A 22471-nucleotide genomic window follows, 5' to 3' on the forward strand; every position below is an offset into this window, starting at 1 on the left:
CGCATCCCCTTCTATAGGTATCCGACGCCGATGGACCCGTCGCACCCCCTTCTATAGGTATCCGACGCCGGTGGACCCCTTCACACCTCATTTTATAGCTTCCTAGCTTCGAGGCATTAACTCGACGCCGGTGGACCCGTCACACCCCTCATTTTGAATTTCGTGACTGACACACACACACACAGACACACAGACACACGTGATAGTAGATCACGATCATGATCATTCGTACCATCCAAAGATAAACCGCAATTGTTGTTTTTCCGTTACTCTGTCTAGTACAAATATGAAAACAGAATCATTTCTAATATATCCTCTCAAATGCCTCATCCAGAACAAGTCATCATCCCCTGGGATATTACACCCGGAAACAAAAACCAAAAAGCCCAAATCGTTGTGCCTACCTCAGTAGGCGCGTTGCCGTGATGTTAGCGGATATCCGCGTGACGCAATCGCTCCGCTGATACTAATTAGGATGCGACCCGCATATGATCCCGTAGATCAAAACCCGCAAAAGGTCTTGATCCAGAGCCAGCTCGTTGGTCACGGCTGAGCACTCTTCCTTTCCATTCATTTTTGGACCTTTTGCATTTATCAAAACGATTCTAAAATTCTGCGAGCTATAATTTCGGGTTCGTACTGTAGGATCGTGGCAGCTATGCAGAAAGGAACGTTTTCATGACATTGTCTGCAGTGAACTCCAAGAGGAGTTGCTGCATTCGACTGTTTCATCCCCCTTAGATGTTCTTTAATGCAATCACAAAGGGGGCGCCCTGTTTCGCCAATGTATTGGTCCCCACATGTTTTGCACGAAATTAGATAGACTACGCCAGAGACCATGCAGTCCCCTTCCTTCCCGAATGGGCATATTACACAGTCTGGAGTGAGACAGAAGCGGTCGTACATTCTGTTTCGAAATAGTTGTTTTTTGAGATTTGTTGAAGGTATTTCCACAACTCTCACTTGGTCCTCAAGACCGCAAGAATCATTTCTGTTGCAGACCCACCACGCGCTCAATACCTCTATACACAGTTGTTTTGTGTTCTATTTCTATTTTTATTTAAATAACAGCACCACACGCAGTCATCTCTGGTACATCTAAGTAAGGAATGAATTGTTGAAGGATATAATTTTTTAAGATATTCACGTATGTACAGGTAACCTATTAAACTGTCAACCATATACAACTAAAATAACTTATAAAAATAAATACGAATAGTTGTATAATGTTAATAATGATAATAGTGGAAAATTTCTCAGGTAACATGACCATTCTTATTCACAGAACGATCCAAAAAACAACATTTCTTTTCTAGATATGAGAAAAAAAAAAGAATTGACAATAAAAGGATTGTTTTTGATGAACGTACGTAGATGTTTCAGGAGTGTCTATTAGAATTAATTGCTCATCACGTCTATTAACTCATTCATTATCATATTATTAAAAATACCATTAAATCATTCACTACAATATTAAAAAGTACGATTAATTCATTCATTAAATTAAAAAAAATTAAAAATCAAAAAATAAAACACAATTGTTGTTTTTCCTACAGTTTTTCTATTATAACTTATGAAAATAAATACGAATAGTTAGCAATAACGTTAATAGTGTTAATAGTGATAATAATGGAAAATGTTCACGTAATATGACCATTCTTATTCACAGAACGATCCAAAAAAACAACATTTCTTCAAGTCGCCAAGGAAATATCTTCTCAGACTCAGTTTCTCCGTCGACTTAGTGGTCGACGCCAACACGGTAGTTAATCATTTCTTGACTTGGTGAATAAACGATAGTATCCGCGACTAAGCGATCAATTCTCTTCTTCTTCATGACTCCGTTTGACCGGCTCGTAAACCCTGATGTGTAATGAAATCGCTATCTTTGCAATGTTCTTACTCCAAGAATCACTCGTTGAATGTCTACGCTTAGCATGTCCCCGATCCTCAGGGAGTAATAATTCTTGAGGATTAGACTGGACGTAAGCGAACTTCTCATTGCAGATGCATGAGCACCGCAGAGAGAGAGAGAGAGATTAAGCAGAGCAGCGAGTTGATTCAGAAGAAGGAAAATATTGGAATACCCCTGTTTCAACAAGTTTAACTGTAACAACTTTGTTTTTCCCCTAACAAAATTTAAATTAAATTAAATCAGAACAATTAATCAACAATAATATTAGATAAATTCGAATGGTTTCTAAAATAACTGTCGCCTATGTACTTCGATTAATTTGACTTTTGATTTACTTTCTTCATATTATATATTTAAATACCAGTCTGAATGTCCGGCTAAAGCCGGACTTCAGACTTTCGGTGGTTTTAGCTTCGCTCCCCTTCACTGATCAATGAAAGTTAATAGTAGTAGTGTTTTCTGTAAAATTGGATTTTTTCAAACAACGCTTCCCTTATCTTCTTTATATTATAAATTAAGGCGAAAGATTACGGAGCTTTTATTCTAAACGCGTCAATTCTACATTTGGAGAATATTCAACCATCAGCGACAAACACTCCTTCGATGCCAGATTAATGTAGATACTATTTGAAAACATTACTCGAAGTATGGGTATTCCTCTTGATTTCCCCCAATAGTTATCACAGAATGATGTTTTAACATTAAATGACGTGAAAGACATCATTCTACTGATAATGATAACGTTCCACGTCAGATTACGTAAACATCTTGCTACTATTTAAGTAGCTGTTTGCATGAGTGTTTCCACTTTCTGAAAACGGCATGCTACGAACGTGAGGCAAACGAAGAAGGAAATAGATACGCGGAGGAGTCACGAAGGTGAAAAGCAGCGCGCTCAGTGGCCACTGCTATCAAACGGCTGCAACCATCTATCTTTTGCGTCATGCACACGAAGTTATTGCGCACCAATCCGACGCCGGTGGACCCGTCGCCTCCCAAATTATGGGTATCTGGCGCCGGTGGACCCGTCGCACCCCCTTCTACAGGTATCTGGCGCGGTGGACCCGTCGCACCCCATATTATGTCTATCTGGAGCCGGTGAACCCGTCGCACCCCTTCTATGGGTATCTGGCGCCGGTGGACCCGTCGCACCCCTTCTATGGGTATCTGGCGCCGGCACACCAATTCGACGCCGGTGGACCCGTCGCACCCCCTTCTACAGGTATCTGGCGCGGTGGACCCGTCGCACCCCCTTCCATAGGTATCTGGCGCCGGCACACCAATTCGACGCCGGTGGACCCGTCGCACCCCCTTCTACAGGTATCTGGCGCCGGTGGACCTGTCGCACCCCCTTCTATAGGCATCTGGCGCCGGCACACCAATTCGACGCTGGTGGACCCGTCGTACCCCCTTCCATAGGTATCTGCCGCCGGTGGACCCGTTGCACCCCATATTATAGCTATATAACCATAGCGCATCAAGCCGACGTCGGGTGGATCCGTCGCACCTCCTTTTTCGAATTTCGTGACACACAGACAAACACACACACACACACACACACACACACACACACACACACACACACACACACACACACACACACACACACACACACACACACACACACACACACACACACACACACACACACACGGACTAAGCTCGTTATTATGTATCATGATCATGATATTTATATTATATCTATATTTATACATCAGTACTTAAGGATGCTGCACAGTGCAGAGATCTCATTCGCCTTGGTGACAGTATTTAAGAACGCGGGGGTTTACCAACCCCGTTAGCCGGTGGGACTGCTCGGTTGTTTTCCTTTTGAAGGTCTTGCGTGGTGTACTTGGAACAATATCGAGGTATGGCGAGGAAAGAGGAGAAGTTTGATGGGATATGCATGGTGTCAAAGACCTCGAACCATTTTCAGGCCTTTGAAAAAGACGAGTTTGTCGAAACGGCAGGTATCGCCCAATCTGCCTACTGTCCGTCGTCTACAAGCTCTTTACAAGAGTGATCTTTAATAGGGTTGAAAGAGTCTTGGATGAAGGACAGCCATGCGAGCAAGCAGGGGTATCGAAAAGGATTCAGCAAGACTGACCACATTCACGCTGTTTCGAAACTCATCGAGGTATCACGAGAGTACAAGATGCCGCTCTGTCTCACCTTCATCGACTTAAAGACCTTCGACTCAGCTGAGACGGAAGCGGTCGTGGAAGCCTTGGACAACCAAGGCGTCCCTACTCGCACATAAAGGTACTTCGAGAGTTGTACAGTAACTTCACGACCGGAATTCACCATTCTACAAGAATATCATCATTGACGTGAAGAGGGGGGTCCGACAGGGTGAAACAATCTCACCCAAAATATTCACAGCCACCCTCGAGAACGCAATGCAAAAGTTGGAATGGGACGACTTGGGAGTGAAGTTTGATGGTCGGCAGCTGCACCATTTGCACTTCGCTGATGACATCGTACTGATAACACCTAGCATCAGCCATGCGGAACCAATGCTTACCGAAGTCGACGAAACATGTGGATGTATCGGTCTTCAGCTGAATCTGCAAAAGACGATGTTCATGCGCAACGGATGGGTCTCGGATGCCCCAATCACGCTCAACGGAACGAACATATCCGAATGCACCAGCTACATTTATTTGGGTCGGGAATTGAACATGATGAACGACTTGACCCTCGAGCTGGGCAGGAGGAAACGAGCGTACAAGAGCATCGAGGATGTAGTGAAGAAGACCAGGAACACGCGGCTCCGTGCTCATCTCTTCAACACCAACACTCTTCCTGCTTTGACTTATGCTTCGGAAACCTGGGCATTTCGCAAGCAGAAAGAAAACGCGGTGAGCGTCATTGAACGCGCAATTGAGAAAGTGATGCTAGGAGTATCCCGTTTCACGCAATTGAGGGACGGGATTCGAAGTTCTCTCCTACGTCAGCTATCAAAGATTAGAGACGCTGTTACGTTTGCCAAGGAAACTTAAATAAGGTGGTCCGGACACGTGATGGGCTTTGACTACAACCGTTGGACCAGGGCCGTGAGCCTCCTCGCGATATTACTACGTACCACCTTATTTTACTTTCCTTGGCAAACGTAACAGCGTCTCTAATCTTTGATAGCTGACGTAGGAGAGAAGACTACCGAGTCGATGGCCAGATTTCTTCAAGAAGTCCTTCAAAGAAAATTATGGTGCTCTTCGTGTCCCATACGAAAAGAGGAATCACTGGGCTACTCTGGCACGCGACCGGGACAAATGGAAGAAACTGGCGCCCGCTCGACCAGTTCGAAGATCAACGGGAGTCAAAGTGATCAAGGTGATGAATAAGTAATCTCCGGGAGTGAAGCGAAGGATCAATGAATTTTTTACGGAAACATGAACGGTCAATCACAAAGAAAGAATCCAACACGGAAATAAAACGTGCTCTCTTATTTCCTCACGTCTGGGATCTCACTGACTTTTTTTTCTTTTTCTTTCTTTTTGACCTTTAATCAGCTGTATAGTTTTTTTGTACTTTTACTATATTTCTTCTAACTTGGCATTGCCTTCTCTTTTAAAACTACCCTCTCTTCCTCCGCCAGTGAAAAGAAGTAGTCTTATCTTTTAGTCCAAACAATTTTGAAAACACATGATCTCACGGAATAACACAATTATCACAATTTCAGAACCTGAGAGTCAAGTTGATCAAAGTGATATATTTGTTATGATCATTACTTGTATTATTTCAATTTATTGTACTTATTTTTTACCTATTCGCCGTTCAAATTATTAGTAAAGAACAGACAAGTGCTCTATTCCCTAAAGTCTTACGCTTAAACTTTTGTCTGATATGGTTGGTATTTACTTGTCACTCTTTCCTTATCAAGCCTAAAATAGCAGTTCCTTCATTTCTACGAACGTCGGCTGAGCGCGGTGAGCCTGTATACCTGCTTGGGGAACTGAGCGTGCTGTACCTGTAACTTGCATGAAGAGGAAATTTTGCTGGCTGATGTGAATGGATGCCTCTGACCTGCCTGCACTTATTTCTAATAATAATTTCACATGCAGTATAAACATCATGATCATGATTATAATAACGGGCTTATTCTGTCACCTGTGTCTGTGTTTGTGTCAGTCACGAAATTCAAAGAGGGTGGTGCGATGGGTCCACCAGCGTCGATTTGGTGCCTCGACGCTAGAAAGCTATTAAATGGGGTGCGACGGGTCCACTGGCGCCAGATACCTATAGAGGAGGGTGTGATGGGTCCACTGGCGCCAGATACCTATAGAAAAGGGTGCGAAGGATCCAGCGGCGCCAGATACCTATAGAAGGGGGTGTGACGGGTCCACCGGCGTCGGATTGGCGCGCCTGCACCAGATACCTCTAGAAGGGGGTGCGACGGGTCCCATGGTGTCGAAATGGTGCGTAATAACTTCGCGTGCATGTCGCAAAAGATAAATGGTTGGAGCCGTTTTATAGCAGTGGCCACTGAGCGCGCTGCTTTTCACCTTCGTGACTCCTCCGCGTATCTATTTCCTTCTCCGTTCGCCTCACGTTCGTAGCATGCCGTTTTCAGAAAGTGGAAACACTCATGCAAACAGCTACTTAAATAGTAGCAAGATGTTTACGTAATCTGACGTGGAACGTTATCATTATCAGTAGAATGATGTCTTTCACGTCATTTAATGTTAAAACATCATTCTGTGATAACTATTGGGGGAAATCAAGAGGAATACCCATACTTCGAGTAATGTTTTCAAATAGTATCTACATTAATCTGGCATCGAAGGAGTGTTTGTCGCTGATGGTTGAATATTCTCCAAATGTAGAATTGACGCGTTTAGAATAAAAGCTCCGTAATCTTTCGCCTTAATTTATAATATAAAGAAGATAAGGGAAGCGTTGTTTGAAAAAATCCAATTTTACAGAAAACACTACTACTATTAACTTTCATTGATCAGTGAAGGGGAGCGAAGCTAAAACCACCGAAAGTCTGAAGTCCGGCTTTAGCCGGACATTCAGACTGGTATTTAAATATATAATATGAAGAAAGTAAATCAAAAGTCAAATTAATCGAAGTACATAGGCGACAGTTATTTTAGAAACCATTCGAATTTATCTAATATTATTGTTGATTAATTGTTCTGATTTAATTTAATTTAAATTTTGTTAGGGGAAAAACAAAGTTGTTACAGTTAAACTTGTTGAAACAGGGGTATTCCAATATTTTCCTTCTTCTGAATCAACTCGCTGCTCTGCTTAATCTCTCTCTCTCTCTCTGCGGTGCTCATGCATCTGCAATGAGAAGTTCGCTTACGTCCAGTCTAATCCTCAAGAATTATTACTCCCTGAGGATCGGGGACATGCTAAGCGTAGACATTCAACGAGTGATTCTTGGAGTAAGAACATTGCAAAGATAGCGATTTCATTACACATCAGGGTTTACGAGCCGGTCAAACGGAGTCATGAAGAAGAAGAGAATTGATCGCTTAGTCGCGGATACTATCGTTTATTCACCAAGTCAAGAAATGATTAACTACCGTGTTAGCGTCGACGTCATTGGTAGCATGACGTTCTCAGAAAGTGGAAACGCGCATGAAAAACGAAAACGGGTACTTAAAAAGTAGCAGAATGTTAATGCGATCTGACGTAGAACGTTATCCTTAGACTGGTATATAATAACGGGCTTATTCTGTCACGTGTGTGTGTGTGTGTGTGTGTGTGTGTGTGTGTGTGTGTGTGTGTGTGTGTGTGTGTGTGTGTGTGTGTGTGTGTGTGTGTGTGTGTGTGTGTGTGTGTGTGTGTGTGTGTGTGACGAAATTCATAAAGGGGGGTACGACGGGTCCACAGGCGTCGACTTGGTGCTTCGACGCTAGATAACTATAATATAGGGTGCGACTGGTCCACCGGTGTCGGATTGATGCGCCGGCGTCAGATAGCTATAAACTGGGGTACGACGGGTTCTGCGGCGTCGAACTCCTGTGACGTGGTACAGACGTATCGCGCAGTAAATTCGTGTGCATGTCGCAAAAGGTAATGAGACCTTGCGAACGTTTCATAGTCGCATCCACTTTCTGCGCTCTTTTTCATATCTACGATTCCTCCGTTCTTCAAGAAGTGGAAACACGAATGCGAAAAATAATACCGTCACCTCATTTTATGTGAAACATCATTCTGTGATAACTGTTGAGGGAAACAAGATTGAAACTTATACTTTGAATAATGATTCCAAGAGGTGTCTATATCACATTGTATTGGTATCGAAAGAGTGCTTAAAGGTGAAGTTTGAATGTTCTCCATATGTAGAACTGACGCATTTACAAAGAAAACTATGAAATCTTCAGCCTTAATTCCCTCTCAGAAAAAGAGGAAGACGTTGTTAGAAAAACACAATTCTAAATTCACAGGAACTGTGACTATTATTAACATATTTTTATTAATCAGTGAAGGCGAGCGGAGCGAACACCACAGCGGAGCGAACACAGAAAGTCAGGGATCCGGCTTTAGCCGGACGCTCAGACTGGTATCTAATAAAATGATGTAGGAAAAAATGTCTGGTGTTAATCAATCCACTTGAGATGCGCCCCCACCTTCGCTTCAATTCAGAATCAGGGATGAAAGGCTTGATGAGCACTAGGGCGGATTCGGACCTATGATCGATCGTGCAGACAGCGGAGCCTCTAAGCGCAACACTACATGAACCCCAAAAATAATTAATATGTAATAGCAGTAGTGAATTAATAATAGTATATATATTATAATATACCCAATATCTAGTACCTAACTTGCCTAAGTTTTGGTTTTTTGGTTTATTTTGTTTAGGATTTTTCACGTTTCGTCGTTATTGAATCATCTCTGTGCCGGAATCGGGAACGCGGGACTATTCCCTGCTCATTCTACTCTTTTTGCTGCTTTTTTACTCCGTTTTTTCTGTGTTTTTTTTGTACTCATCCTTGCCACATCCTTTTTTCCCCTTTCAACGTAATAAATAAATGAAAAACAAATAAATTCAAATTGTTGTCTTGTTGCTGAAGTAATTGCTTGAAAATGTGTAATTTTGGAAGATTGACGGACGATTGTGTGAAACATACCAAGCACATACATTTATGGACAAGAAATTATAATTATATAGAAGGAAGGATTTTAAAGAAATTACGTCTTAAAGTCAACAGAACAAAAAATCAGTAACACTACCTGCTTTTGAAATTATTTGCATTTTTTTGTTAAAACGTTGATGTTGACATAAAAACGATTATATTATCCTACACCCGAGAGAAAAGTTGCAGGAATTGAATGTGTTTCCGTTGAGGAACGAAAAATAACAATTATTCCTTTCAATTATACAGGCATAGACAAAGATGTGCTAAAGTCTTTCAGCTTGCCTGTCAGCTACACTGAATTGAACACGTTTGCTTAACAAAACACATTAGAGGATAAATCTTTCGAAATTTGGTATTATTTTTTGTGATACCTTGGTAAAGCTCTGCTGTAATTCCTCAAGTGCGAATTTTACTAATTTGGGTTTTAGAGAGCTTCATTGATGAAAATAATTTTGGAGAATTTCTCCAAAGAAATAGAGCCGTCAATCAATCAAGCTCTGCCTCCTTCATGTTTTATCGTGAATGCTATTCGTGTTCAGTTGCTTGGGACCCGAGGTCCTGGTCCTAAACCTCTCGTCTTTTTTAAATTGTAGTAATTTATCAAAGTAAACAAGTAGGAATTTGGCGAAACGTTTTATTTTCTGGATAGATTTCTGAGCACTGCCTCTGGTTGGTGATATTATTATCTAATGAGTGGAAAAACCAGCATGCCCATCGTACATTCGTACGTCAATAATCGTCTTCCATTAGCTGAGGTCTTCTAATTTGCCTATCATCGTATGTGGATTGTTCGAAGACGTCGCGGGAGGAGGCGGCGATGGCGGCGGTTCGCGATGGCTGCTGCCGTCGTTTAAAATTCTCGTTTGTCAGGATATTCGCAAATTATGCATTTTGGTTGAGCGTAAGCAGAGTATCATCGGTAAGAATAAGAATAAGAGTTTATTTTTCATAACTAACTTCGATAAATCTTCCTGGAAAGAGACACTTTTTTGCAGTTTTGCCCTTCTTCGCTAGACTCGTTGGTTAATAACGCGAAATGAATTCGCTGTTGATGGACGATTGTGCAGTTCGACAGCTGCATGTCGAAGCACCGTTGTTCAGGAGCTCATATTCCTACAGTAACCTTCCGGAATCAACGTTCATCACATTTCCCATCGCTGTCAGTAGAAGGAAATCCATTATTGTCAGGATCGTTGTCGTTACCCACCATTACCGCTGCCGTTCAGAATCGCATGTATTTCTTTGTCCCTGAAGCAAGTTTAGCAGTCCATAAATGTCTGGCTCCTAACCGGAACACTCAAAGGCATCACTCCACGAATCTGAGGTGGTACGGATTTCAGGTAGAGTATTCGTACACAGGACGGGTGTGGCGTAGTCGGTTAGAGGTCCGTTGTAGCCACACGGTCGAGGGGTGGAAACCTCGACCGTGTGGCTACAACGGACTAGTCGTCCCTAGTGCAAACTAAGCCTTTCATCCCTCCGGAGTCGATAAATTGCTGCAAGACTTGTCTGGGAGGATAAAAACACTGACTTGACCATCAGCTGGCCCCCGTAAGTCATTGTATAGGCCAACACGCGTTCCAAAACCTCAACGATTACGAATTCCAGTCAAACGCGTTGGCGCATTCCAAGTGAATTGATACGCGACTGATTTTATCCTTTTTATTCGTATACGGGATAGTAGATTATGGAGAGAAGGTGATTCCGTCCATTTCTTCCTAATTGGCGTAAAACACGGCCCGGAAGATGCGACTTATGCACAAGGCTGGCGCCCTCCAGTCGAACTCGTCGTGGAAAATAGCGCACCGGAACGCTCGAAGTCGTATCTTCTGGGCCGTTTTTTATGGCAATTAGGAAGAGATGACGGAATCACCCTTCGCTCTATGACTCCGTACAGTCATAAACTACTTGAAATCCGCATCACCCCAGATTCGTGGGGTGATGCCTTTAATCTACGATTCTTTTTACAGACATTTCAAAAACAACCAATACATTGTTGGGCTGAGAATCACAAAAGGCGAAGCGATTAAATTGTCTGAATATTTCATTTGTTCTATTTTTGTTTCAATAGAAATCTCAAAGTCTTTATTTCTTATTCATATCACCTTCCCCTGATCGATTGTTAATTTATCGAAAATGACGTGGAATGCTTTCAAGCGACGCACATGCTGCAAATTTGCTGCAAATGCGATGAACACAATGGATTCGTAAGTAAAACATTGGTGCTTATGGGAAACTCTCAATGCTAAACAGAAAAGTCCGGAACGAAAGACAAAGTTTATCCTCTTTGTTTTTTTTTTCAACGGCTAAAAATTATGCTGCATTTGCAGTGACCGACCGATAAGAGAAGGTTTAGGGACCTCCATTATTTAAAATATGTCAAGCACTTCTTTCCCTTTTCTCTAACAAATATAGAATTGGAAAAAAGAAAAGAAGTCGGGCCATCCCTGTTTTTTGGCTTTTTTTCGGCTTGAAATATGCTGTATGTATATTCCAATGAGTGGCGATAACAAGAGGTTTATGCACCGCCATTCTAGAAAATTATATCAATCACTTTTCTTGAACAAATAATTTTGCTACTAAAAATTGCATCCGTTTCTCCTCTGACAGAGGTAAAATTAATTTCAAAAAAAATAAATACGTAATATTTGGAACTGCAGATTTTTAACGCTAATTGACCGAAATGACTACATTTGGGAATAATTCAAATGTGTTGCTTATTTTAGTTTATATTCAATATACCATAGAAACTAATGCTATTATCAGGTTATGGATTGGACAATACCCTCAAAGTTTTTACATAATTGATATCAGTTTGAAACCTTTTAATAGCTAAGAGCATCCAATCAAAAAAAGGCACAATCCATTAATTTAAAATCTGATCGAAGCTTGCAAATTAGGACAACAAGGCAAGATACGTTTTGCATATAGTATATAAATCATTGCAAAACACACATCACATTCCACTGAACATGTCTCCCCTCTCAACTGCATCCTTTTTAATTTGCTTGCCGCTCTTTTAAACTTATTTTCTTATAATAGCTTTTAAAGACGTCTCAATATTTTTAACGTGTTTTCAACCTAAAGGCATCTTCCAACCAATATGCGGTTTCAAGTATGTTGCGCCTATACGGGGTCGTAGATTATGGTGAGGAGGGTGATTCCGTGCATTTCTTTCTAATTGCCGGAAAAAACGGTCCGGAAGATGCGGCTCCGAGCGTTCCGGGCCGCTGTTTTCTACAACGAGTTCGACTGGAGCGCACCAGCCTTGTGCACGCGCTGCATCTTCCGTGCCGTTTCTGGGCTACCGGATGGAGTCACCCCCCACCCCCATAATCTACGACCCCGCATAGGCATAACCCACCCCAGACTCGTGGGGTGATGCCTTTAATTGACGGTGCGATGATGTTGCCTAAGGCGGGAGTAGCGCAGTCGCTAAAAGCTCTACTGCATGATCGACTGATGGTTCAAAACCGTTCTAGTGCAGCAGTTCTTTTCGCCCTTCCGGGGCCGATAACCAGATCAGCAAGTCATTGCATAAGCCAGTTATACGTTCGTAGACCCCAAACCATTCTGAATTGAACTGAACGTGGTGGCGCATCCCAACCGGATTGCTCAAAGTTAGTCTCCTTCAAAGGGATAGTATCCTTGAGGGAATGGTGCATCCTCCAAATCCTTATTTCAAAACTTTCGACTTTGAATGGGCAAAATTCGAACATTTCATTTTCGAATCCTGTAACTCGAATCACGAACAGCTCCAGTTGAAAAAACGGAACAAAACGGATAGTCCTTGCCAGCGGCTTGAGGCGGTGAATATTTCTGATTCTGAAATTTTGATCATTGTGTTATTCCGTGAGATCATGTGTTTTCAAAATTGCCTGGACTAAAAGATAAGACTACTTTTTTTCACTGACGGAGGAAGAGAGGGTAGTTTTTAAAAAGAAGACAATGCCAAATGTAGAAGAAATACAGTAAAAGTACAAAAAAACTATACACCTGATGAAAGGTTAACAATCAATGAGATCCCAGGCGAGAGAAAAGAAGAGAGCACGTTTTAGTTCCGTGTAAGATTCTTTGTTTATGATTGATCGTTCATGTTTCTGTAAAAAATTCATTGATCCTGTTCCGAAGATTCACTTATTATATCAAGCTTTTGAAGGAAAACTGTTGTAGGTTGAATTGAAATTGGAAGTGGAAATTCTCCATGAGGTTTCTATTGTGCATTTTATTTTCTGCGTTTCTATTTACTGCAGTGAAATCTTTAATCGCCACAAATGTTTACAGTAAGTAATTTTTGTTGGTGACTTCGCTACAGTAACTGACGAACCACACTCCACTTCTTAAATTCAGATCCGACTACATGCGGTCTACCTGGACCTGGCTTCAAGGGTAACAAATTGAGAGCGTGAGTCACGAGAACGATTTTAAAAGCAGAAAACGGAGAGATTTGCAATCTTGACATTACATGTACATAGGATTTAGGACATAAATTGTAAATCACACGGGAAATGAGGAATGACTCCTACTGTTATAATAGGGTTCAGTTCAAAGTGGAGTTAAGAAGTTTTTTCGAAAGAAATTACGAGATGTGTCTTTATATCAATACGAATAAGGACATCTACCTTACCTTTAAAGCTACATTAGACAATTCCTTCCTATTTCCCACGTTCGACGGTCCTTGAATGTTAAATACGTAGCTCTCTTTTATTGATTTGCTTGAGCTATGGCCAACATTTGTAGTGGTATTTATCAGCAGCTAATCTTTCGTCGCTTTCGCCTTCGTCAGAGCCTGGAAAAATCAAAGCAATTAGTGATTTGTTCTCTCACGCACCTTATCACCTACAGAAAGCATCCAAACGGTAGGCAAACTCAAACCGCAAGGCACTTTCTAGTGCTTACCTCATTAGCATGGTTACGCAACACGCCACCACGTACCTCAACTACGAGTCACATGGATCTTATAGGGACCTGACGGAAGGGTTTCTTAACAGGGACCTAACGGAACGGTTTTTCACAAGAACCTGACCGTGCCCTTGTGACTCATAGTTGTGGCACGTGGTGGTCTGTTCCGTTACCAAGTCTAGCTAATGAGGTAAGCACCAGCCATTGTGTTGCTGTTTGAGTTTACCTTCCGTTTGAATGCTTTCTATAAGGTGATTGGTCGCTTGAGAAAATAAATCACTAATGGCTTTGATTTTTTCCAGGCTCTGACGAGGGCGATAACGCCGAAACGTCAGCTGTCAAAAAAAATCCTCTTATTTTCCCCAAAACTTTTGGGTGATCTTCAATTAGTCCAGCCTTCATATTCATACCAATACTAGGAAATCGAAGGAAGTTCATTTTAGAAAAGCAAGAAGATACGTTGGAAATGATGTAAAGAGGATTGTGAAGAGAGACATTGATAAAGACTATTCGGTGGACTATAATCCTACTGCTGGTGATGAGACCGAGGAGGACGAGAACGATCCGATGCAAACAAAGGTTCCCAACAGTTTTTATACCATTGGTTTTAGAATTTAGCGCGGAAATTTGTGAACAGCTGTGAATCACTACGAACCAGGCGTACGCGTGATGTTGTCTAGGATTTTTTTAATGAAATAAGTATTAGGCTTATGCATAGGTCTCCCGTTGCGAGTCCTTTGTGAATAATTTAAAAACGGAAAGGTCTGGAGATCGACCGTGTGCACCGTTCCCATCATTCGCTCGACTTCAATTCTCGGGCATCCTGTCCGATCCCTCCTACCAGGAAAAGCTGGAATGAGACTTGAAATAGTCTTCAAATGGTCGAGCATGAAACTAAAACTAAAAAAAGCATATGCATAGGCATAAAATTTATGCATCAACCAAACCGGTAAAAAAAGGGCAACCGCGAGGGTGAATAGGTGCCCAATAAGAGTAACAACACCACAAAAAGAAATTATGAAGTTCTACAAATGTAAACTATAAGCAATACTTTTTCCATGCGCAAAAAAAGGGTAGTTTTTGCTCCTCAACATTTCATATGTCAGGATCTTATGGGTTATCGACTTAAATTGAAAGTCATGAAATATTCAGGAAATACAGACATCAGTCGAGTCTTTTTTCCTTGGAAATACGGTAAATACTCAACTATTTTTCGTAGCGGTTTTTCATAGATGCGGAAGATTTAATTCACTTAAACATTAGAGCGCTTAAAGTGAGGTGTTGAAATGAGTGAGAAAGGTGAAAAATTATGTAAGATTTTCTCGTTATTGTTGTTAAAACAACAACCGGGTCGAATTTCAATGGAATTTCCACCTACCACGTCGGAGCAAATATTCATTTTCAACGGGATGCGATAGATTTCTTTTTTTATAATAGTTACTCCTATATTCTTCTCTCCTGTTTTTCGGTAAGGGCCTTCAATATGTACGTTATAGAATAGAAAAGAAAACCGCGGAAACGCAAGCACGATTGATTGATTCAGGCGGGATCTCCCATAGCCATAATTTGTGAATCTAAATACAAAGAAAAGACCTACGACAGAGACTTCAGCTTTGCTCACGGAGACGAAAAATGAAAAAAAAAATTGGAAGAAATAAAAAAATTGGAATAAAAGGAAAAACGAAAAAATTTGGAGGCACCCGGCTGCACGTAACATTGGCGAAAAAAACGAAGATTACATAGAAATGTTGTGAAAATAAAAATAATATAATATAAAGAATGTGACAAACAAATTCGTTCCAGATGATGGGAGGTCAGAGAGCTGCGAAGGATGAAGTGCCGTGGGCTGCGGTTCTTCTGATTAGGAAGACGGGAGGTAAGCGTGAACCAGCTGCTAATTTCGAATATTTCAAATGTGATTTCCACTTTTTTTCGTTGCAGTATTATGTGGTGGGACGCTTATATCAAGGCGGCACATAATCACAGCTGCTCATTGTTTCATGAGGGACCTGAATGGCACTTGTAGGCAAGTTGCTAAATATGATCACAAAAATCTCCACTTACTAAGCTTGATTTTGTTTTGTTCTTATATTTGAGTGGAGGTTGTTTGACAGTCATCTTTTTTTTGAATTTTTTAAAATGAATCTGGATTTGTAGCGTTGAGAATATGCTTCCTGAGGAAGACCTTCTGACTGGAACCGTTGTTGCTATTGGTGGTACTTGTCTTGATCGCAAGGAAGAATTCAACTGTTCAAAAGAAGATAAACCTTCCGCGTTCCACATTAAGAGGTAAGCTTAAACTAAGCAGAGTACTACTGGATTTGAAATACGGTATGAAGAAGACTCTGACGGATACTGTATACATATTGTTGTGTTCGCGGCGAATAACCAGAAATGTGCTTGATAATGAGGATGAGTTATGTTATCTATCCTCCTCTTCCTGACTTTTTACATCAAGTATTACAGCAAAAATGGTTGTGTACGGTTAGGAAACTAGAGAAATTCGATAGTTTAAAATTGCATTCAACAAATCTTGTTTGGGTTGCTAGTTTCTTTTGAGTTGGAATCAAGCATCGTGGGCTCATCTTTCTCTGAGCAGTAGTAAAAATGGCAAAGCAAAAATATCCAGGAGCAAAACGAGTTCAAGAAGCTGCAGATTACTTAACGAATAGACAATTTGAACCCACGAATTGAGGACATGAAACCTGGGAAAGTGGAATGAAAGTGAATTGTAGAGACCCATTGAAGCAACCAGTATTTTTCTGGATTCCCTCCAAGTAAGGGATTTCATTATAAAAGAAGGAGGAATAAGCTGTTTGATGTTAATCAATCCTTTATAAATGCTCGAAGTCCTGATCACGCTGATTCTTTTCGTCAAACATGTGGGAGCAAAGAGTTTCCCTCTGAGTAACGTGAACTGAGAGCCTAAGTGCTCCTGATTCCTTTGATTTCTGGATTTGTTTGATGGGAGCGTTTTGAGTTTCAGCGGGAAAATTTGTAAATTGTGTCCAGAAATGCAGAAGTGGTGGAAAGAAATTAGCTTGAAGTTTTCTTCAGCTCAAATCATATGAAATTTCGTCACGTTATCGTCGTTAATCTCACTTGACTCAGTTCCAAGATTTCAATGGATCAAATGTGATTTGTCTGCTAAACTTCATACGTTAATAGTTCTAAATTCAGATAGATAAGATACTCTGAGCCACTTTGACCTCTTTTTTTATGGAATGAACTCATTTTTCTTTCAGAGATTTGGTTCAGAAGGATGAGTTATTACATAAGAATGTTTAGGAGAATTTACTACTATAACATTGCAATGTAGTAATAATGTAATAATTTATCATCTGTAATAACGGTAATATGATATGCTGCATAAAAGTATAATAATTAGTTTTCACAAATAAGACACATACCGACCATCAGTTACATTTTACCTATTGCTACAAGTTTTGTAAGGATGGTGGTACTTATTAGTTCATTTCCAATAAAAAAAAAGAGTGTCCAGTATAATTCCGACTTTTCCAATATTCGTAATGATCCTATAGGGTTCTTGGGATTTTTTTTTTCAGTTTCAGAAACAAACTCAGTAGAAATTCTACTGATCACGAGAATAGCTCTGCTTAAAAAAAATGCTCCCTTCGAACATACTTGCAGTATTTTGTTTTTTGTAATGAATGCTCCATGGGGATTTAAGCGGAACTGATCCTTAAAAGAGTTGATGCACGTAATATAAAATTTAAAAGAAACAAATCCCAAAACTTTTGAGAAACATTTCAAAATTTTGAACTAGGCACCATGTCACAAACGTGACCAAAGATCATAAAAATGAAGAAGTAAAGAAAATCTGTTTACTCTCGGTGGGAATGCTCAAACAAAGAGCTTTTGAATAACAGGCAAGCAATGGGAGTTGTACTCTCGCGCAGCTGGCGCATCTGGTGGGCAAAAACTACTCGAGCACAATCAGATTGCGAGGCATCAGTGCGAGGCAACTCTGGCCGACAGCAGACAAAGAACTTGGACCGTATATAAACGGTCCAAGAGTGTTTATTGCTCAGAGCATAGTCGAGCATTGACCCAAGGCCTCTCCTAATTTCTTGCCTTCTTCCCATTTATGTGTGTGCATATTTTTGCCTCATTTTTCTGTTCTTAATGCATTGTGCACTTCTGTTCGCGCATTTCTCGTTTGTTATTAAAAGTGCTTTTTGTAACGTGCCTTGTTTGATAATTCGCTGTGCATTATATAATTCGCTGTACATTATGTCGTACGTCAATATCAATAAGTTTAATTACCCAAGTTTGAGGCTAAAACACGTGGCATATTACGAAGAACTGAACCACCGCCATCTCACGTCATTTCCCCCCACCCCTAAAATGTAAAAAGTTTTTTGTTTCTTGTAATGAATGCGGATTTAAGCGGAACTGATCCTTAAAAGAGTTGATGCACATAATATAAAATTTAAAAGAAACAAATCCCAAAGGTTTTGAGAAACTTTTCAAAATTTTGAACTAGACACCATTTTCCCCACTAAAATGTAAAAAGATGGTAAGATTTAAAAGCATGAATCTTTCGTTTTTTCAGAGCATCTTATAGAAGTTTTTTCGAGTCTGGAAGTGACTATACACGTGACTTCGCTATTCTTGAGCTAACTGATGACGTTCCTAAACATATCCATCATATTTGTCTTCCTCACATGAACAAGAATATCGGTATAGGTGATTCATCGTTAAGAATGAGCTCATTTGGATGGGGCAGCGACCGTGAGTTTGGCTTACTGGTAGTGATTTTTTTTCCAGATGTATTACATTTATACATATATTTTAAGCAACAAAAAATCTCACTGTGGTACCATTCCTCCGGAAAGTGATGTTAGGTACAATTTTGTGATTGATGGAGGCAGTATATCAGGAAATTGACGGTGTTGGGATCTTTTGCGACGATTTTTTAAAATTAAACTTTATAGATTTTTCTAAATTAAGTTTTGCTAGGAAAAGAAGAACAATATAGTTAGTCGCTGTTCGTTCGGAAATCGGGTTTTTGAAAAGGTTCGCTCGGTACATGTCTTTTATCTAACGAAAAACAAGGTTATAGTCGAATCAAAACGACGTGGACAACGGTGCAGTTGCGTAAGCGGGAGCGCTCAATGCGGTGCGGTTGAGCGTAGCGGTTAGGATTTAGTGGGGATCCTTGCTGCCACTCATCGTTGTAGTTTACGATGGTCGCACTCGATCCTAACAGTTAGCCTAACCACACCGATTCGAGCGCAGCTGCCTACGCAACTGCAGCGAACATCATCTCGTTTTGATCTGACCATAGCAGAACAGGAATAGGTACGCGTGGAATGAATAGTTAGCATAAAAGTAATGGAAATATTCAAGAAGTAATACATAAAATCCTGAAAGGCTATTAGTTTTTGTCGATTTAATTGTTGCCGATAAAGAACCATTTCTTACATCCATTAAATTGTGGGCATTCTAATAAAGTCGCCAAGAAAGTGTTTATTTGTTTATTGTTCGCATTGGTTAGGATTTAGTGGGTCTTCTGCCACTTGGTCTCCTAAGTAATTGTAAGTACTTTATTTAATTGTTTTTTTTTTAATCTTCTAGGATTGAACAGCTATACTCACTCTTCAATTTCAGGGCGATAGTGGTGGTGGAGTTACAGCAAAAATAGGCTACAGAACATACCTTGTTGGAGTATTGTCTCGTGGAACTCCATGCAAAGATTTGTATAGCGGTCGTCAAGAACCAAAAGCTCAGGTACCTGATATAGCAGATATTCTTATAAAAATTTAACTAATCTAAAAAGGATAACTTTTTTGTCTTGCATGGAAATTAATTTCTTCTCGGGGTACTCCTCTTTTTTCGACTTCAAATCAGAATATCTTCGAGTTAATCTGAATACGTGTCCAGCGTTAAAAAAACACTTGGGGTGGGGAGCTAAAAGGAACGAAGTCAGTATTTTTTCTAAATCCAACCAGAAGATAAGCCTAGTTGTTTGTTTTTAGAGTTTGACATTTTTCTGACCTGGTAGAAGTGAAAGACTCGGGTGGCTTAGAAAGGTTTTCCGTCATCGACCGGTGAACCAGAGTGTAACCACCCGCGGCTACACTCGGCGCTTGTGAAAATTTCCTGAAAAAATCCCCCATGTTTGATTTATGAAAAACAAAAAATTAATCATTGAACAACACATCTTATGTACTTCTGCAGTAGTTATACTATTCTATAGTTTAATTACATTCGAAGCCGTTTAATCCTGTTTTTCGAGCAGATTGTGCTGCTGACATTGTTCTAAAGCAGAAATCTTCTATGTTGTGTGCTACTTTTCTGTGCAGAACCAAATTTGTTAGTTTCGATTCTTATTCTGGCAAACGCTTCGGCGTCCTCACTTTCTTCGGAGCATTGTAGGCGGTAAAATTGTGATGTTAGTTAAACATCCTTCGTTAGAGTTGTACCTCTAATATGCATAAAAATAAAATAGGTAAGCAGATAAGAATGGATAAAGTAGCACAGTATTTTAATCTACAATGCGACGATTCGAAAAAAAAGTCGAATTTTATGCTTTTTAAGAAGTGTTCTTTTAATATGACGGGATAGTGGTAGTGCATTTGAACCTTTTTACCCTTCATTAATATATAGAATGTATACATCTGAATAATCGACAATAGTTTTGCAAGTGATTGATATTTTTCAATAAAAAAAAACAAAAAAAATTCGATTATGTTTGCAATGTATCTACTCTTTGCATGTCGCTTCATCAGAATCAGTTGAAAAATTCCATTATATGTCAGCACTCAACCATTTCCACAAAACTGAAAACTTTGATTATATTTTGATTTTTTGGTTAATTCATTGTTCTTTAAGCTCCACACGGACATCACTAAGTATACTGCTCTGATCGATAGTTGGCTTGGAGCGAAAAAACCCAAATGATATGAAAACATTCTTCTTATAAAGGAGCTTTGTCTTGAAATGTTTCTTACTATTAGATCTGTGAGCTGATATTTTTCAATCGAAAAAAAAACTGGCGTTTTATAGTGTGTGCAGTGTGTCGCTGTCGACAAGCCGAATTCTCTTGAATATTTTTCATGCAATAAATAATTTCGCTCGATTAAAGTACAACATAATGATTTTTGCGTTCTGTTCCCTTTGAGAAAATAAGTAGACTTCGAATAACCTTGAATAATTTGCATGAGTGGGAAGAGGTTATTCTCTCACTGCGAAGTTAGCAATACAGGGTGATCCACTCGCTCAAGGAAGCACCGGATCTCTGGATTTTCCAAAGCCCGTCACACTTGAGGTGTACCACCCATATACTCGCCGAGCGAAATTTGATCAATCAAAACTGATTTATTGGACATTAAAGGGTAAGAAATCACAACGGAAGTGTTATCGAGCCGATCCGACGTTTTAATCCTTAAAGAAGTACATGTGAGCAAATCCAGACGTCATGCACGACCTCGTCTCTCTGCTCTTTGACCTCTTACGCTGCACGGAACGCGCGGCATTCCCATCTCGGAATATTAGGATGGTGAAGCTATAGAATAAACCGGATAACTGGAAGTTCGGCTACTTTTTGTGTTGAATATATCATAATGGAAACACTTACGCCCAATCCGAAATGGTACCCCAACGGATGCCGCGTGAAAACGTTAACATCTTGCTGTGCCGTATAGTCCTCTGCTTAATCATGGATTTAGTAGAGTGGACAGGAGATACACTTCATTTTCTTCTTGTTACATTGAGATCTGGTCAATTTCCAGGAGAACGCAAAAAGCATAATACCGTTCACTGAAAGCGTTCATCAAGGGTGACCGGACTACAATGTCGATAGTCTTCTCGTCATTCATCTTATATTGCTTCCATTCTGATGGCTTATGGCCTATGCCTCCTTTTCAATGGCTGTAACAATCGTGTAACACAAGGGGTCCCATATTTATCTTACTTCTTTTCGATTGTCATATCTGTACGGTTAAAAAAAACCATGGAAAATATGAGCGGATTATTTTTTGGGATGTAATCAATTTGTCAATTCCCTCCTATATATTTCACCATTTTACACCTTTAGCGTAGCAGAAAAGAAGCTATTTTTCGCATAGTCTATGGTGGATCTCCTTCGCTATTAAATTAATCTCATCCTATATCTATGGGTCATTTGGATATCTTCAGTCCACCTCTTTTATCACATTGATTCATAAATAACTTCCGCCCAGGTACGTGTACCTATTATTGTTGTATACGCATACAGTTGGTAACTCTAACAAGTGATTTCTGCTATCCTTACGTAGGTAGAACTTCGACTTGTCTTTGGAAAGCGGTCTAGTGTCGCGTACGTTACGTTTAATTTTTTTTGTTCACTTCGAAAACAGAGAATCAAAAATTTTACTTACGCCATGCGATGCTTTTTAAACGAGTAATAGTGTTGCGGCCACTGCTCAAAAAAATGCAGTCTGCATTATAAAGGAGTGATGACCGATCAGGCTGTTAGAATTTAGATCTGAACTTGATAAACGAACCAAGTGGAAGGAGAGAGAGATGGAGGAGTGAAGGTGGAGACACCCTC

At 40.3% G+C, this 22471-nt stretch overlaps 3 protein-coding genes across 4 annotated transcripts; all 3 read left to right on the top strand.

Moving 5' to 3' along the window:
* Positions 1-3785: 3785 nt before the first annotated feature.
* Positions 3786-4175, top strand: RB195_008939 (uncharacterized protein; the record flags this gene model as incomplete). The annotated part of the gene is made up of 2 exons (XM_064195698.1): positions 3786-3885; positions 3949-4175. 2 exons carry the CDS (start codon positions 3786-3788, stop codon positions 4173-4175), a joined length of 327 nt encoding a protein of 108 aa, XP_064046843.1.
* Positions 4176-4314: 139 nt separating this feature from the next.
* Positions 4315-4917, top strand: RB195_008940 (uncharacterized protein; the record flags this gene model as incomplete). Its single annotated transcript, XM_064195699.1, has 1 exon — positions 4315-4917. The coding sequence occupies one exon, from the start codon at positions 4315-4317 to the stop codon at positions 4915-4917; it is 603 nt and encodes a 200-aa protein (XP_064046844.1).
* Positions 4918-13216: 8299 nt separating this feature from the next.
* Positions 13217-20841, top strand: RB195_008941 (uncharacterized protein; the record flags this gene model as incomplete). 2 transcript variants are annotated; one of them, XM_064195700.1, is made up of 11 exons in its annotated part: positions 13217-13295; positions 13363-13417; positions 14358-14493; positions 15718-15790; positions 15856-15940; positions 16072-16203; positions 18491-18669; positions 18735-18782; positions 18917-18954; positions 19549-19668; positions 20773-20841. In XM_064195700.1, the coding sequence occupies 11 exons, from the start codon at positions 13217-13219 to the stop codon at positions 20839-20841; spliced, it is 1014 nt and encodes a 337-aa protein (XP_064046846.1). The 2 variants fall into 2 exon arrangements, with proteins under 2 accessions (XP_064046846.1, XP_064046845.1); XM_064195701.1 differs by lacking the exons at positions 15856-15940; positions 18735-18782; positions 18917-18954 and having other exon boundaries at positions 15718-15854; positions 18491-18686.
* Positions 20842-22471: the final 1630 nt, after the last annotated feature.

The sequence above is a fragment of the Necator americanus genome, chromosome III (assembly GCF_031761385.1).
Source record: "Necator americanus strain Aroian chromosome III, whole genome shotgun sequence".
Lineage (NCBI taxonomy): Eukaryota > Metazoa > Nematoda > Chromadorea > Rhabditida > Ancylostomatidae > Necator > Necator americanus.